General features: G+C 35.0%; 1 protein-coding gene across 1 annotated transcript in view; it reads right to left on the bottom strand.

The window, feature by feature from the left end:
• Positions 1-18,390, bottom strand: part of LOC140522501 (uncharacterized) — a 55,014-nt gene that overhangs the window by 11,049 nt on the left and 25,575 nt on the right. The window contains exons 15-18 of the mRNA XM_072637922.1: positions 17,137-17,535; positions 11,687-11,836; positions 7,353-8,159; positions 2,806-3,600 (exon numbers count right to left, since the gene is read on the bottom strand). Of these exons, the coding sequence (XP_072494023.1) occupies positions 2,806-3,600; positions 7,353-8,159; positions 11,687-11,836; positions 17,137-17,535 (2,151 nt within the window). The remainder of the gene's footprint in view (positions 1-2,805; positions 3,601-7,352; positions 8,160-11,686; positions 11,837-17,136; positions 17,536-18,390) is intronic.

Below are 18,390 nucleotides of genomic sequence, written 5' to 3' on the forward strand. Positions count from 1 at the left end.
CTTACAGGAATATCGTTCCCTTAGTAGTTGTTTAAATTCCACTTTGTGTTATAAATGAACTTTCTCTCTTTTGTATTGACTTCCCAGAGAGAGTGAAAATTCTTCAAGGAGACAGTGCATGTCTCACACACAGTCTTTGTATCCTTCTCAGGGCCTATCACAGTGTTTACGTAATTATTATTCACTAATTGATGAAATAACGTTTGAACAAGGGAGAAACTGTAATTTCACTGAAATCTTCCGTAGTGAAAACTTGCACTATCAGGGAAATTACACAAGACATGGTGCCAGTTTGGCCAGAATGCCCATTAACTGACATACCTCTTCCTACCAAAGATGGATTCTAAATTACTGCTTCCTTGCTGTAACTTCCAGGAGTCAGTTCACACCTAGTTCCTTGACTGCATCCTGACGCAAAAAGCTTTTGACGGTTAATATTTTAATCCAAGTCTTCCAGAAAGAAGGTGAGGGAAAGGAAGAAAAGAAGCGATAAGGGAGCTACTTGGGAAACAAAACTTATTTCATTCCAGTGCTGATTTCTGACACCTTGAAAAATTTCTCAAGAATACAAATTCAAAAGAAAAGTAATTTTCAGAAGAATGAGACTGGAACTCATAATAGTTTCTTAACTAAGCCAAGTCTACTGAAATTAGCCAGGTTAAGAAAAGTCTTTTGCAATATTTGGAGATGCTTATCAAAATTTGGGAGGTAGTATTATTTGTATAAAATGGACAATGATCTTTATGTCCTTGGAGCAGGGAAACTAATATTTCTTAAGTATCTAATATGTGCCAAGAACAAAGGCCATAACCTTAAGAGAATTACAATAATTATCTCATTTGATTCTTCCAACAACACTGGGAAGTATGTGCTATTATAATTCCCATTTTGTGGCTAAGGAAAGGGAGAAGAATTAAGTGACTTGCCTAGGATCACACAGACAGAATCTGTGGACACATCTGAAGTCAGATCTTTCTAACCCCACACACAATTTTCTATCCCTAATTCCCCCAACATACGTCTAAGTGGAGAAATATCTCATCATCCAAAGTTCTTTTTTTTGCTAGCTTTGGAAGAGATACGTACTTACTATGCAATTTATGATGACTACTAGGGTGAAATTTGTTTTCAAGAGTATCCGAAATACCTCTTACTATAGATTGTGACTTCTACAATAATGAATCCATACCTAAATACTTGGAAATGTGGGAAAGCAACTGACAATGGAGAAAGGTATTTGCTAGCATTAAAGGGAACAGGTTAGAAGAATTTGACTGTCATGCTATTGTACGCTTAACTGTACCTTCATTTTAATAATTTCTAAGAATAATAAGAGTAACTAAAAATAATTTTGTATTCAATTTCTTCTTTGCTCTTTGGGGTCTGGAGCATTCAAAATTTATAAAAATCAGACTAGAACATCTTCAAGTATTTTAGTCCAACCACTTTCAACTGCTGGCAAAATCAACAAATAAACATTTAGTTTCCTTGTTCCTGTTTTCCTACTACTAGGACTACTACTACAAGTACTCCTATCACTAGAACTAGTAGTACTGGAACTTCAACTAGTACCACTTGTACTACAACAATCATAACAATTGCCTCTACTGACGGCGTGCTTTGAAAGCAACGTTCTACCAAGAAAGAATGAAGTATCCATTATCCTGTCCTCAAGAAACTTTATTACAGTTGGGCAAAAAACAGTTAGAAAAAGTAAGAAATAGTTTGTTAACAGATGTGAAAACCGTAAAGCAATAAATACTCACTTTCATACCCAATTCGGTATTAGGTAATTAGGTGGTATCAGATGAAAAGTGGATTTCAGGAGATTTAGAAATTCATAGGGGTGAAAAGTCCCAATGGCATTATGGCAAAAATATCGTGCTTTTGGAATGCACAAGCCTGCTGGAGATGAAGAGTAGATAGGTTTTTGATGGGGAGTGCAAATGAGAACGTGTAACTGAGCAAGAAGTGAAGAAGGTATGGAGCTAGAAATGCACACGGTGAGATCAGATTGCTGAAGTTAGAGGATATTAGTGAAATCATCCATCTAATTACTTTAATTCTCAATTGTATTTTGCAGGTACAATTTACATATTTAGAAATTGTGAAGAAACAACCTTTTCCTGTTATTCAAGGAGAAGTTTCAATGGAAGTATACAAATAATTTTTACTTCACAGCACTGTTTGGGGATTAAATGAGAAAATGATGGTAAAGGTCTTTCTAAACATAAAGAATCATAGAAATGATTTAAGCATTATGGGTCCTTGGGAAAACATCTCATTCTTTGTGTATGGACAGATAAACCAAATGGTCAACGACAACATGAGTGAATATTAGTATTGAAATTCATGTGCACAAATTGTTTTATGTTATGATTTTTATTTGTCACATTATTTTCATTTCTTAATTTAATTACTTACTTTTAATTACAGTATATTTAATTATTACTGCATTCGTATTATCTTAAAAATCATGACATTACTTGTTCTATTTATCATATTATGGATTCTCATTCTCAATTCTTACATATCAGCATTTTCCCAATGACAGTTAATAACCTCACCAGCCTGTTGTGAATTGAAATTCCTAAATTATGTTGATTAAAATTAGTTTGACTTTCATTTCGAAAATCTTTATGGTTATCCAAGTATGACATTTAATGATCGAACCCTCTTTCAGCCTTCTCAATTTCATATTTACTCATTTGTTCTCCTAAGTGGTTACATTCACTGATTAACACTTGATTGCTCTTGTTTTTAACTATCAGCATAAACTTTATTGAGGAGATCAAAAAACTGTACCTGGGCATCACTTAGTTGCTTTTCTTGAATCGTGACTTTCTTCTGTGTGTCTTCAAGCTCTTGCTGCAGCACCGTATTTTCACTCTGGATTTGGCCTAATCTTTCTTGGAGAGATGCATTTTCCAAACTGTATCTGTTGACTTTTTCCTTTAACACTTGATTTGTTTCTTCAAGTTCCTTTGCCTTCTCTTCAGCATGGTTCAGTTCTCGCTGCGTGTTTTCTACAATGTATGTCTTTTCTGTGAGGGATTCCTGGACATGGTCTAGCTCATTTTCTAAACTCTTGGCTCTACTTTCAACCTTAGAGAGTTTTTCAGAAAGGACAGCGTTATCCTCTCTTTGACTCCACCAGTCTCGGTTTAGTTTGTCCTTTAAATGAAGCCACTTATCTCTTTCCCTGTCAAAGGAATCCTCAAGGGCTAATTTTGATAACTCATATTCGAGACCAACTTCAATCAACCTGGACGCGTATGATGCCCTATCGTCCTCTAGTTTTTCAATGTTTTGTTCTGCATTCTGCAGTTTAGAGTTCAGCGTGGCATCCTCAGCTTTCAGAACGTGTACTCGTCGACGGCACTGAAATCCAATTTTTCGTAACGCTTCTCTATTCCATTGTAATTGTTGTTGAAGCTCCTCAATCTTTTCTTTCAAAGCTCCAGTTTTTTCTGTTTGGTGCTTTCTGGCGCGCTGATACTTAATTATTACTGTTTGTAATTTCACTTGGAACATGGCACTACACTCTGCGATTTCCTTTGTTTTCTGCAGGTATTTTTCCTTTTCATTCTTAAGAGAAACCTAAACATAAGAAAAAGAAAAAAAATTTTATTCAAAATAAAATTATTTATTGTGATATTTCCATAAAAATTCAAAATAAACACCAAGGGACCAAGAAGCATAGTGTATTCAGAGAAAAGCTAACTGAGGGAGTTTCACCTATTTCCTATTTCTGTCAATTTGATCAAAGAACAGGACTTAAAACTACATCGTCAATCGGAAGATTTGGAACGCGTTTTTGAACCGACAAAGCTCTCTGTCTTTCAAGATATTTGATTTCCTTTTCTCCATGCATTTTATCTCACACTGATGATTCTATTTCAGACATTTCAAGGTCTTTGGAAAGTACTTTCAATACATGATCTCACCTAAAATTTGCACAACCTTTATGAGGGAAATATTTATATTTATTCATATTGCTAACTGTGGAACAGAAGTGGAGTTCACGCATTTGAAACTATAGATTATTAGAGCAAAAAGGGACACTACGGATGAGTTAGTACATCATTTTATAATTCAAGAACCAGAAGCCTAACGACAGAAAACCATTTGCTGAAAGTCGTGTGGATGGCAATGGACTGAAGCAGAACACAAAATCTTGGAAAAGTCCCCCTTAGATTGACAGTTTTACCAGATTTCAGACATATAATTATATGAACACACGCACACGTGTGTGTAATTACGTATGTGTACATGTATATTTTTGTGTGTACATATACACATCCACGCAGGAACAGATATATCAATATAAATAAATATATAAATGTACATACATATGTATAAATATATATACATGCATATTTACACATATATATGTATAATACGTAGGTATTCAGCAATTGTTCTTCCACTAGGGCTGCTAACTCAACCAATTTGCATCGAGTAATGTTTGCATTAATAAAAACATGAATGGATTAATACCATCTGCTCTAATTTCCACCTGTACTGATATCTTCTTTCATAAATACTTACAGGAATATCGTTCCCTTAGTAGTTGTTTAAATTCCACTTTGTGTTATAAATGAACTTTCTCTCTTTTGTATTGACTTCCCAGAGAGAGTGAAAATTCTTCAAGGAGACAGTGCATGTCTCACACACAGTCTTTGTATCCTTCTCAGGGCCTATCACAGTGTTTACGTAATTATTATTCACTAATTGATGAAATAACGTTTGAACAAGGGAGAAACTGTAATTTCACTGAAATCTTCCGTAGTGAAAACTTGCACTATCAGGGAAATTACACAAGACATGGTGCCAGTTTGGCCAGAATGCCCATTAACTGACATACCTCTTCCTACCAAAGATGGATTCTAAATTACTGCTTCCTTGCTGTAACTTCCAGGAGTCAGTTCACACCTAGTTCCTTGACTGCATCCTGACGCAAAAAGCTTTTGACGGTTAATATTTTAATCCAAGTCTTCCAGAAAGAAGGTGAGGGAAAGGAAGAAAAGAAGCGATAAGGGAGCTACTTGGGAAACAAAACTTATTTCATTCCAGTGCTGATTTCTGACACCTTGAAAAATTTCTCAAGAATACAAATTCAAAAGAAAAGTAATTTTCAGAAGAATGAGACTGGAACTCATAATAGTTTCTTAACTAAGCCAAGTCTACTGAAATTAGCCAGGTTAAGAAAAGTCTTTTGCAATATTTGGAGATGCTTATCAAAATTTGGGAGGTAGTATTATTTGTATAAAATGGACAATGATCTTTATGTCCTTGGAGCAGGGAAACTAATATTTCTTAAGTATCTAATATGTGCCAAGAACAAAGGCCATAACCTTAAGAGATTTACAATAATTATCTCATTTGATTCTTCCAACAACACTGAGAAGTATGTGCTATTATAATCCCCATTTTGTGGCTAAGGAAAAGGAGAAGAATTAAGTGACTTGCCTAGGATCACACAGACAGAATCTGTGGACACATCTGAAGTCAGATCTTTCTAACCCCACACACAACTTTCTATCCCTAATTCCCCCAACATACGTCTAAGTGGAGAAATATCTCATCATCCAAAGTTCTTTTTTTTGCTAGCTTTGGAAGAGATACGTACTTACTATGCAATTTATGATGACTACTAGGGTGAAATTTGTTTTCAAGAGTATCCGAAATACCTCTTACTATAGATTGTGACTTCTACAATAATGAATCCATACCTAAATACTTGGAAATGTGGGAAAGCAACTGACAATGGAGAAAGGTATTTGCTAGCATTAAAGGGAACAGGTTAGAAGAATTTGACTGTCATGCTATTGTACGCTTAACTGTACCTTCATTTTAATAATTTCTAAGAATAATAAGAGTAACTAAAAATAATTTTGTATTCAATTTCTTCTTTGCTCTTTGGGGTCTGGAGCATTCAAAATTTATAAAAATCAGACTAGAACATCTTCAAGTATTTTAGTCCAACCACTTTCAACTGCTGGCAAAATCAACAAATAAACATTTAGTTTCCTTGTTCCTGTTTTCCTACTACTAGGACTACTACTACAAGTACTCCTATCACTAGAACTAGTAGTACTGGAACTTCAACTAGTACCACTTGTACTACAACAATCATAACAATTGCCTCTACTGACGGCGTGCTTTGAAAGCAACGTTCTACCAAGAAAGAATGAAGTATCCATTATCCTGTCCTCAAGAAACTTTATTACAGTTGGGCAAAAAACAGTTAGAAAAAGTAAGAAATAGTTTGTTAACAGATGTGAAAACCATAAAGCAATAAATACTCACTTTCATACCCAATTCGGTATTAGGTAATTAGGTGGTATCAGATGAAAAGTGGATTTCAGGAGATTTAGAAATCCATAGGGGTGAAAACTCCCAATGGCATTATGTCAAAAATATCGTGCTTTTGGAATGCACAAGCCTGCTGGACATGAAGAGTAGATAGGTTTTTGATGGGGAGTGCAGATGAGAACGTGTAACTGAGCAAGAAATGAAGAAGGTATGGAACTAGAAATGCACACGGTGAGATCAGATTGCTGAAGTTAGAGGATATTAGTGAAATCATCCATCTAATTACTTTAATTCTCAACTGTATTTTGCAGGTACAATTTACATATTTAGAAATTGTGAAGAAACAACCTTTTCCTGTTATTCAAGGAGAAGTTTCAATGGAAGTATACAAATAATTTTTACTTCACAGCATTGTTTGGGGATTAAATGAGAAAATGATGGTAAAGGTCTTTCTAAACATAAAGAATCATAGAAATGATTTAAGCATTATGGGTCCTTGGGAAAACATCTCATTCTTTGTGTATGGACAGATAAACCAAATGGTCAACGACAACATGAGTGAATATTAGTATTGAAATTCATGTGCACAAATTGTTTTTATGTTATGATTTTTATTTATCACATTATTTTCATTTCCTAATTTAATTACTTACTTTTAATTACAGTATATTTAATTATTACTGCATTCGTATTACCTTAAAAATCATGACATTACTTGTTCTATTTATCATATTATGGATTCTCATTCTCAATTCTTACATATCAGCATTTTCCCAATGACAGTTAATAACCTCACCAGCCTGTTGTGAATTGAAATTCCTAAATTATGTTGATTAAATTTAGTTTGACTTTCATTTCGAAAATCTTTATGGTTATCCAAGTATGACATTTAATGATCGAACCCTCTTTCAGCCTTCTCAATTTCATATTTACACATTTTTTCTCCTAAGTGGTTACATTCACTGATTAACACTTGATTGCTCTTGTTTTTAACTATCAGCATAAACTTTATTGAGGAGATCAAAAAACTGTACCTGAGCATCACTTAGTTGCTTTTCTTGAATCGTGACTTTCTTCTGTGTGTCTTCAAGCTCTTGCTGCAGCATCGTATTTTCACTCTGGATTTGGCCTAATCTTTCTTGGAGAGAAGCATTTTCCAAACTGTATCTCTTGACTTTTTCCTTTAACATTTGATTTGTTTCTTCAAGTTCCTTTGCCTTCTCTTCAGCATGGTTCAATTCTCTCTGCGTGTTTTCTAAAATGTAAGTCTTTTCTCTGAGGGATTCATGGACATGGCCTAGCTCATTTTCTAAACTCTTGGCGCCACTTTCAGCCTGAGAGAGCTCTTCAGAAAGGAAAGCATGGTTCTCTCTTAAAATAGACAAGTCACTGTTTAACTTGTCCTGTACATGAAGCCACTCATCTCTTGCTTCCTGAAAGGAATGTTCAAGGGCTAGTTTGGACGCCTCACTTTGCTCATAATCGTCAATAACAGACATCAGACGAGACCTGTATGATTCAATTTCGCTCTCTAGTCTCTCTGTGTTTTCTTTTGCATTCTCCAATTGAGAGTTCAGCGCTGCATTTTCAGCTTTCAGAACCTTTACTTGGCCACTGTATTGAAATCGGATTTTTCTTAATGCTTCTCTATTCCACTGTAATTCCTGTTGAAGCTCCTCATTCTTCTCTTTCAAAGCTTCAGTTTCTTCTCTGTGGTGCGTTCTGGTTCGCTGATCCTTAATTTTTACTGTTTTTAATTCCACTTTGTGCATGGCAACTTCATACTGTATGATTTCCTTTTTCTCCTGCAAGTATTCTTCCTTTACATTCCTAACAGGAACCTAAACATAAGAAAAAGAAAAGAAAGTGTTATTCAAAATAAAATGACTTATTCTGATATTTCCTTCAAAATTCAAAGGAAACGCCAAGGGGCCAAGAAGCATAGTGTATTTAGAGAAAAAGTTAACTGAGGGACTTTCACCTCTTTCCCATTTCTATCAATTTGCCGAAAGAATAAGACTGAAAACTGCTTCATCAACCAGAAGATTTGGACACCATTTTTGAACTCACAAAGCTGTCTGTCTCTCGGGAGATTTGGTTTCCTTTTCTGCATACATTCTGTCTCTCACTGATGATTCCATCTGAGACATGTCAAGGTTTATGGAAAGGACTTTCAGTACATCATCTCACCTAAAATTTCCACCACCCTTATGAGGGAAATATTTATATTCCTTCATATTGCTAATTGTGTAACAGAAGTGCAGTTCACGCACGTAAAACTCTAGATTGTTCGAGCAAAAAGGGACACTACTGATGAGTTAGTACATCATTTTACAAAGCAAGAACCAGAAGCCTAAAGACAGAAAATCATTTGTCGAAAGCCATCTGTTTGGCAATGGAATGAAGCAGAACACAAAATCTTGGAAAAGTCACCCGTAGATGCAGAGTTTCAACAAACTTCAGACACATATCTGTAAAAACACACACACACACATATATATATGCGTGTATCTACGTATGTGTACATGTATATTTTTCTGTGTACATATACACATCCACACAGGAACAAATATATCAATATAAATAAATATATAAATATAAATGTACATGTAAATATAGATAGATAGATAGAGAGAGAGAGAGAGAGAGAGAGAGAGAGACAGATAGACAGATAGATAGATAGATATAGATATACAATAGTTAAGTATTTAGCAATTGTTCTTCCAGTAGGGCTGCTAACTCAACCAAATTGCATCAAGTAAGGTTTGCATTAGGAAAAACATGAATGGATCAATACCATCTGCTCTAACGTGCAACTTTAGTGATACCTCCCTTTTATAAATGCTTACTGGAAAATCGTTCACTTCGTAGTTGTTTAAATTCTACCGTTTGTTATAAATGAAGTTTCTCTATTTTGTGTTGACTTCCACAGAGAGTGAAAATTCTTCAAGGAGACAGTGCACGTCTGACACACAGTCTTTTACCCTGCTCAGGATCTATCACAGTGCTGTTCACATAGATAATATTCACTGGCTGATGAAATAACGTTTGAACAAGGAAGAAACTGTAATTTCACTAAATTCTTACATAGTGAAAACTTACACGATCAGGGAAATTACACAAGAAATGGTGCCAGTATGGCCAGAATGCCCATAAAATGACCTACTTCTTGCTTCCAACGATGGACTCTAAGTTACTGCTTCCTTGGTATACCTTCCAGGAGTCAGTTCACACCTAGTTTCTTGACTGCAAACTGAAGCCAAAAGCTTGTGAAGGTTCATATTTTAATCCAAGTCTTCCAGAAAGAAGGTGAGGGAAATGAAGGCAAGAAGTGATAGGGGCGTTAATTGGGAAACAGAACTTATTTCATTCCAGTGCTCATTTCTGACACCTTGAAAAATTTCTCAAGCATGCACATTGAAAAGAAAAGTCATTTTCAGAAGAATGAGATTGGAATTCATAATAGTTTCTTAACTAAGCTAAGTACACTGAAAGTAGCCAGGTTAAGAAAACTCTTTTGCAATATTAGGAGATGTTTATCCAAACGTGGGAGGCAGTATGATTTGTATATAATGGACAATGGTCTTTATGCTTTTGCAGCAGGGAAACTATCATTTGTTCAGTATCCAATATGTGCCAAGAATAAAGGCCATAAATACAACAGATTTACAATAATGATCTCATTTGATTCTCGCAACAGCCCTGAGAAGTATGTACTAGTATTATCCCCATTTTGTGGCTGAGGAAACTGAGAAAAACTAAGTGACTTGCCTAGGATCACACAGATAGAATCTCCGGACACATTTGAAGTCAGATTTTTCTAACCCCAGACCCAAATTTCTATCGCTAATTCCCCCAACATACGTCTAAGTGGAGAACTATCTCATCATCCAAAGTTCTTTTCTTCCCTGCTTTGGCAGAGATACTTACTTACTTTGCAAGTTATGATGACTACCAGGGTGAAATTGCGTTTGGAAGAATCTCAGAAATCTCCCTTAATATACGTTGTGCCTTCCACCATGATGAGTAGCATACAGAAATACATGGAAATGTGGGAAAGCAACTGACAGTGGAGAAAGGTATTTGATAGTATTAAAGGGAAGGGGCTAGAAGAATTTAACTGTCATGCTATTGTACGCTTAACTGCATTTTCATTTTAATAATTTCGAAGAATGATAATAGAAACTGAAATACTTTTGTATTGAATTTGTACTTTTGACGTCTGGGAAATTGAAACTTTGTAAAAAATCAGACTAGAGAAACTCAAAGCACTTTAGGCCAACCATTACCTTAGAACAAATTTAATTTTAGGTAAACTTGCAACTCCTGGCAAAATCAAAAGACAACATTGAGTTTCCTTGTTCCTGTTTTTCTACTGCTAGTGCTACCACTACAAGTACTACTATCACTAGAACTACTAGTACTACAACTACTACTAGTACTACTTGTACTGAAAAAATAATAACAATTACTTCTGCTGACAGCATGCTTTGAAAACAACGTTCTATGGAAAATAACGAAGTCTAAATGATCACGGTCCTCAAGGAAATCTATGATAGTTGGGCAAACAAGAGGTAGAACAAGGAAGTAATAGTTTGTTAACAGATGTGAACAGCATAAAGCAATAAATACCCAATGGGGTCATATCAAATGAAAAGTGGATTTCAGGAGATTCAGAAATCCATATGGGTGAAAAGGCCCAATGCCATTATGGCAAAAGAACCATTCTTTTGGAATGCACAAGCATGCTGGAGGTAAAGAGTCAATATGTTTTTGACGGGTAGTGCAGATGAGGACGTGTAACTGTGCATAAGCCAGAAGAAGACTGTGAAGAAGGTATGGAACCAGAAATCTACATGGTGAGATCAGATCGATGAAGTTAGAGGATATTAATGAAATCATCCATCTCATTACTTGAATTCTCAATTGCATTTTGCAGGTACAATTTACATATTTAGGAATTGTGAAAAACAACTTTTTCCTGTTGTTCAAGGAGAAGTTTCAACGTAAGTAAACAAGTAATTTCTACTTCACAGTATTGCTTCGGAATTAAAAGAGAAAATAATGGTAAAGGTCTTTCTAAACATAAGGAATCATAGAAATGATTTAGGCATTATGGGTCCTTGGGAAAACACCTCACTCTTTCTGTAAAGACAGATAAACCAAATTGTCAAGGACATCATGAGTGAATATTTCTATTGAAATTCGTGTGCACACATTGTGGAGGTTGTAGGTCTAATTTAATTCGACTTAATTGACAGACAGAGCGTTCAGAAAATTTATACTGTTGACGAGACAAAGGGAAATGTCACACTGCACACAATTTCCATTCATCAGGAACAAATTATTGATCTTTTCGCATACATACTTTACTTTTGGTTTCATCTACTTGCTTCGGTAGTTTTTCCTTCTCTTCATAATTCCTTCGATAATATGATGTAACTTGTTGCGAAACTATTCTCATGGATTGGTAGTTGCCGGAAACAGGAACTTCTCGCTGAAGATTTCTTTCTCTGGCCTGAGAGATATATGTCCAAATTATTTCTATTGCTGATTTCAGAAAGCAGTATTAGCTCATATGAAATAAATATCATGTCAAAATTCACATCAAAAGTCATTATAGTTCTGCATGCAATTTAATTTCATCAACATATTCATAATTTTCATAGATTTGCGGTATAAATAACTTAGATGTTATTCAACAAAATTCCCGCATGTTGCACATGAGAAAAATGAAACTCCAAAGAGGTTAGATGAGTTACCCAAGCTCCTAACGTTAGTCGTTTCTAGGGAGAAAGATTGACACTTGGCTCCTGACACGAGAAAGCTCTTTTGATTATTCTACTCAACCTTCATTTAGCATGGGTCAAATGAGATCTTTCTACTTGCTCAAACATTCAGCCTGATTTCCCATTGCCTGTTTTTTGAGCATAATTGTATCACCTCAAAAGTTATCTAGGGACTAAAATATGATAGGTGAGACTCACATGGAAGGGAATGGAATGAGGGGGGAGGAATGTATACTTTTTTGTACTTGATAGACACATTCATGGTTTCCCATTGGGGTTTTCAGAAAAGTTAACTGCCTCATTTCTATGCACCAACCTTTAGAAAGAAGAGGACATCTACAAGAAACGTTTAAATTTTCCATCCTCTCATTGTTTAACTCGGGGGAAGGAACGTAGGTACTGGTACGCATGTCAGGCTTGGTAAAAGCGCTTCACATGAATGATGTGCTTTGCTCAAAGCCACAATGAGAAGAACACATATGGTCACTAGCTGCTGTTCCCATCTTCAAGAGTCTTTGCTAAGCCTTCAAAGAATTCCTTTTCCTGTTCTGATAGGAATTACACGCCTGGTAATGGCGGTCCACCGGCAAAAAAAAAGGAAACTGCGGAAAACATGCTAGCTCTCCCGCTTATGCATATATAGCACATTACAAAATCAGAGTTTTGTACCTGCAGACGTATTCATTCATTCACATATGTGTATAAGCACATATACACACAGAGATACAAAGTCGTGTGTTTATGGACTGTTATACTGCAGAAATTCATCTCTGCTTTCATCATAGTGCCAGGCAAGTTATTGCATAAATTATGAATACCAAATGAAGCCCCAAATCAAAAGAAATCAAAATGTTTTCTCCTATTAGACAAGTTGAAATACTTTGTGAAACTAAATTTAACTAAAGTCTGGTAAGTTGTTTTGAAGAAAACGTAAGGCTAAAAGAAGACAATGTAAAGTTGAGAAAGTAAAATGGGCACAATTAACTGAATTCTTACATGTTAACTAAATTCCACCATTGAATGAGAAGACAAAATTTTCAAATTCTTTAAATGAAATTATTACCCAGTACAATATATGGTATAATGGACGCTCTTTGCATATATGACAAATCACAGAAAATGAGAGCTGCTCTTAGACTGTGTAAAGCTGTTCTTATTCAACAACTAAAAGACAGTGATTCCAGAACTTGCAATTTTGCACACCGAGCAAGCATTATTAGTAAAACAATAAAAAGTACTGAGATTAAAAAAAAATTGGTAGTGAAGCACAATAAAAAATAATATTAGTAACCCCAAAATTAACCTCTTTGTGAATAGAATTACTGTCCTAAATTGAAAAGAAAAGGAGTGTCTAGACTCTGGATTTTCACTACAACTATCATCCTGTCGTTAGCGTTGCAAAGAGTAGTTCAGAGGAATCTGAATTGAAACTCGTCAGAATGTTGAGCATGTTTAAATGCTAATGAGATGTCTAATGGGAATATTTCACAGTATCTCAAAAGAAATGTTATCTTTCAACTGTTACATTATTCCTAGCATTTTTTGGTAAGACTTCTCTTAAACTTCAGCGTTGGAATTAATTTATTCTATTTCAATATTTAAATAGAATACTAGGAAAATTAATAAAATAACAAAATTATTTGTGTTTATACACTAGCGAATTCCCCTACACATATTTATGAAACCAAAATATCATGGCCTCTAGAATTTCTTCAATCAAAATGAGTTCTCTTACCTACAAAAGCATTTTCTAATTTTAGTTTTATTTGGTTTTTAAATTATTATTTTATATGTCACATTATTTTCATTTAGGTTAATTACTTATATTTTATTACAGGATATTTACTTATTATTGCAATCATATTATCTTCAAAATCATGATGTTACTTGTTCTATTTATCATATTATGGATTCTCATTCTCAATTCTTACATATCAGCACTTCCCCAATGAAAGTTGATAACCTCACCAGCCTGTTGAGAATTCAAATTCCTAAATTATCTTGATTAAAATTACTTTGACTTTCATTTCGAAAAGCTTTATCTTTGTCCAAGACATTTAATGACCGAACCCTCTCTCACCCTTCTCAATTTCATATTTACACATGTGTTCTCCTAAGTGGTTACATTCACTGACTAACACTTTCTTGCTCTCTTCTACTAGAAGAACTTGTTGTTCACTATCAGCATAAAGTTTGTTGAAGAGATCAATAAACTGTACCTGGGCATCACTCAGTTGCTTTTCTTTCATCGTAACTTTGTTCTGTGTGTCTTCAAGCGCTTGCTGAAGCACCATATTTTCACTCTGGATTTGGCCTAATCTTTCTTGCAGAGATTCATTTTCCAAACTATATCTGTTGAGTTTTTCCTTTAACACTTGATTTGTTTCTTCAAGTTCCTTTGCCTTCTCTTCAGCATGGTTCAGTTCTCTCTGTGTGTTTTCTACAATATATGTCTTTTCTCTGAGGGATTCATGGACATGGCCTAGCTCATTTTCTAAACTCTTGGCTCCACTTTCAGCCTGAGAGAGTTCTTCAGAAAGGAAAGCATGGTTCTCTCTTAAACTAGACAAGTCACTGTTTAACTTGTCCTGTACATGAAGCCACTCATCTCTTGCTTCCTGAAAGGAATGTTCAAGGGCTAGCTTGGACGCCTCACTTTGCTCATAATCGTCAATAACAGACATCAGACGAGACCTGTATGATTCAATTTCGCTCTCTAGTCTCTCTGTGTTTTCTTTTGCATTCTCCAATTGAGAGTTCAGCGCTGCATTTTCAGCTTTCAGAACCTTTACTTGGCCACTGTATTGAAATCGGATTTTTCTTAATGCTTCTCTATTCCACTGCAATTCCTGTTGAAGCTCCTCATTCTTCTCTTTCAAAGCTTCAGTTTCTTCTCTGTGGTGCTTTCTGGTTCGCTGATCCTTAATTTTTACTGTTTTTAATTCCACTTTGTGCATGGCAACTTCATACTGTATGATTTCCTTTTTCTCCTGCAAGTATTCTTCCTTTACATTCCTAACAGGAACCTAAACATAAGAAAAAGAAAAGAAAGTGTTATTCAAAATAAAATGACTTATTCTGATATTTCCTTCAAAATTCAAAGGAAACGCCAAGGGGCCAAGAAGCATAGTGTATTTAGAGAAAAAGTTAACTGAGGGACTTTCACCTCTTTCCCATTTCTGTCAATTTGCCGAAAGCATACGACTGAAAACTGCTTCATCAACCAGAAGATTTGGACACCATTTTTGAACTCACAAAGCTGTCTGTCTTTCACTAGATTTCGTTTCCTTTTCTCCATACATTTTTTCTCACACTGATGATTCTATCTGAGACATGTCAAGGTTTTTGGAAAAGAGTTTCAGTGCATCATCTCACCTAAATTTTGCACCGCCTTTATGAAGGAAATATTTATATTCCTTCATATTGCTAATTGTGTAACAGAAGTGCAGTTCACGCACGTAAATCTCCAGATTGTTCGAGCAAAAAGGGACACTACTGATGAGTTAGTACATCATTTTACAAATCAAGAACCAGAAGCCTAAAGACAGAAAATCATTTGTTGAAAGCCATCTAGATGGCAATGGACTGAAGCAGAACACAAAATCTTGGAAAAGTCACCCTTAGATGCAGAGTTTTAACAAACTTCAGACACACATTTGGAAAAACACACGCACACAAATGTGCATGTATCTATGTATGTGTACATGTATATTTCTGTGTGTGCATATACACATCCACACAGGAACAAATATATCAATACAAATAAATATATAATTATATATATTTACATGTCAATATAGATAGACAGATAGACAGACAGATAGGTAGATAGATAGATAGATAGATAGATAGATAGATAGATAGATAGATAGATAGATAGATAGATGGATAGGTAGGTAGATAGATAGATAGATAGATAGATAGATAGATAGATAGATAGATAGATAGATAGATAGATAGAGAGATAGATAGACAGATAGGCAGATAGACAGATAGATATAGATATACAATACGTAGGTATTCAGCAATTGTTCTTCTAGTAGGGCTGCTAACTCAACCAAATTGCATCAAGTAATGTTTGCATTAGGAAAAACATGAATGGATTAATACCATCTGCTCTAACGTCCAACTTTAGTGATATCTCCCTTTTGTAAATGCTTCCTGAAAAATCATTCACTTCGTAGATGTTTAAATTATTATTTTATATGTCACATTATTTTCATTTAAGTTAATTACTTATATTTTATTACAGGATATTTACTTCTTATTGCAATCATATATCTTCAAAATCATGATATTACTTGTTCTATTTATCATATTATGGATTCTCATTCTCAATTCTTACATATCAGCATTTTCCCAATGAAAGTTGATAACCTCACCTGCCTGTTGAGAATTCAAATTCCTAAATTATCTTGATTAAAATTACTTTGACTTTCATTTCGAAAAGCTTTATCTTTGTCCAAGACATTTAATGACCGAACCCTCTCTCACCCTTCTCAATTTCATATTTACACATGTGTTCTCCTAAGTGGTTACATTCACTGAATAACACTTTCTTGCTCTCTTCTAATAGAAGAAGTTGTTTTTCACTATCAGTATAAAGTTTGTTGAAGAGATCAATAAACTGTACCTGGGCATCACTCAGTTGCTTTTCTTTCATCGTGACTTTCTTCTGTGTGTCTTCAAGCGCTTGCTGAAGCACCATATTTTCACTCTGGATTTGGCCTAATCTTTCTTGCAGAGATTCATTTTCCAAACTATATCTGTTGAGTTTTTCCTTTAACACTTGATTTGTTTCTTCAAGTTCCTTTGCCTTCTCTTCAGCATGGTTCAGTTCTCTCTGTGTGTTTTCTACAATATATGTCTTTTCTCTGAGGGATTCATGGACATGGCCTAGCTCATTTTCTAAACTCTTGGCTCCACTTTCAGCCTGAGAGAGTTCTTCAGAAAGGAAAGCATGGTTCTCTCTTAAACTAGACAAGTCACTGTTTAACTTGTCCTGTACATGAAGCCACTCATCTCTTGCTTCCTGAAAGGAATCCTCAAGGGCTAGTTTCGACGCTTCACTTTGCTCATAATCGTCAATAACAGACATCAGACGAGACCTGTATGATTCAATTTCGCCCTCTAGTCTCTCTGTGTTTTGTTTTGCAGTGTCCAATTTAGAATTCAGCACTGCATTCTCAGCTGTCACAACATTTACTTCTTCACTGTACTGTACTCTGATTGCTGTTAATATTTCTGCATTCAACTGTAATTTCTGTTGAAGATAATCATTCTTTTCCTTTAAAATTTCTATATGGTTTTCTTTGTCTCGATTCTTAATTTTTAGTGTATCTACTTCGAGTTTGAGCATGGCATTTTCATCCTCTAAGATTTGATTTTTGTCGAACAGATATTTTTCTTTCTCATGGCTGTCAGGAATCTAAACATAATAAACAGAAAAAAAGTGCTACTCAAAATAAAGTTATGGATGCTGATTATTCCCTAGCAATTCCACATAAACGCCAAGGTACCAAGAAGCATACTTTAGTAAAACAAAATTAAAGTGAGGGAGTTTGCCCTATTTCACATTTCTCTCAGAGTCAGTTTTCACAAAGAACACATTTTAAAAGTGCTTCATTAATCAAAAGACATGGAGTGTACTTTTAGGCCTAGAAAGCTTATATTTTATTTCCTTTGCTCTGTCCATTCTATTCCACGCTGATAAGTCATATTGTTAATAGAATTAAAATACTTAATATTTTCAAACTGCCTCTTCTATGTTGTGTTATTTTACTCATTTTCAGTGTTGTGCAATCTCTTCTGTATATCTTAGATTCTTTTCCCTTTCCCCCACCTCCTTTCCTCTTCTCTCTCCACTTACTGCCTTACACGGTGTACGATCTTATAGAGCATCAATATCTTGTCTTATATCTTATCTAGTATCTTGTATCTATACATACATTCCTATTAAGTGCATTTTTACCTTAGTTATACTCCCTAGAAGAATTAAAATGAACGGGGGAAACCATAAAACAAAATGTAACAGAAAAGACAATGCTGTGCTACATTCTGCGATCAAATTTCATAGTTGTTTCTCAGTATGGGGAAGGCATTTTGCTTCAAGAAGCCAAAGGGAATTTTTTAAGTCCTTGCAATGCAATGACATACTACATCTACAAGAATATTTCCTCACACACTCTGGTTGTTTCTGCATACAACATTTTCCTGGTACTGCTCCTGTCACTCATCATCAGTTCACATAAGTCCTTCCAGGCCTCTCTAAAGTCTTCGTGAC

The sequence above is a fragment of the Notamacropus eugenii genome, chromosome 2, assembly GCF_028372415.1.
Source record: "Notamacropus eugenii isolate mMacEug1 chromosome 2, mMacEug1.pri_v2, whole genome shotgun sequence".
Taxonomy (NCBI): Eukaryota; Metazoa; Chordata; class Mammalia; order Diprotodontia; family Macropodidae; genus Notamacropus; species Notamacropus eugenii.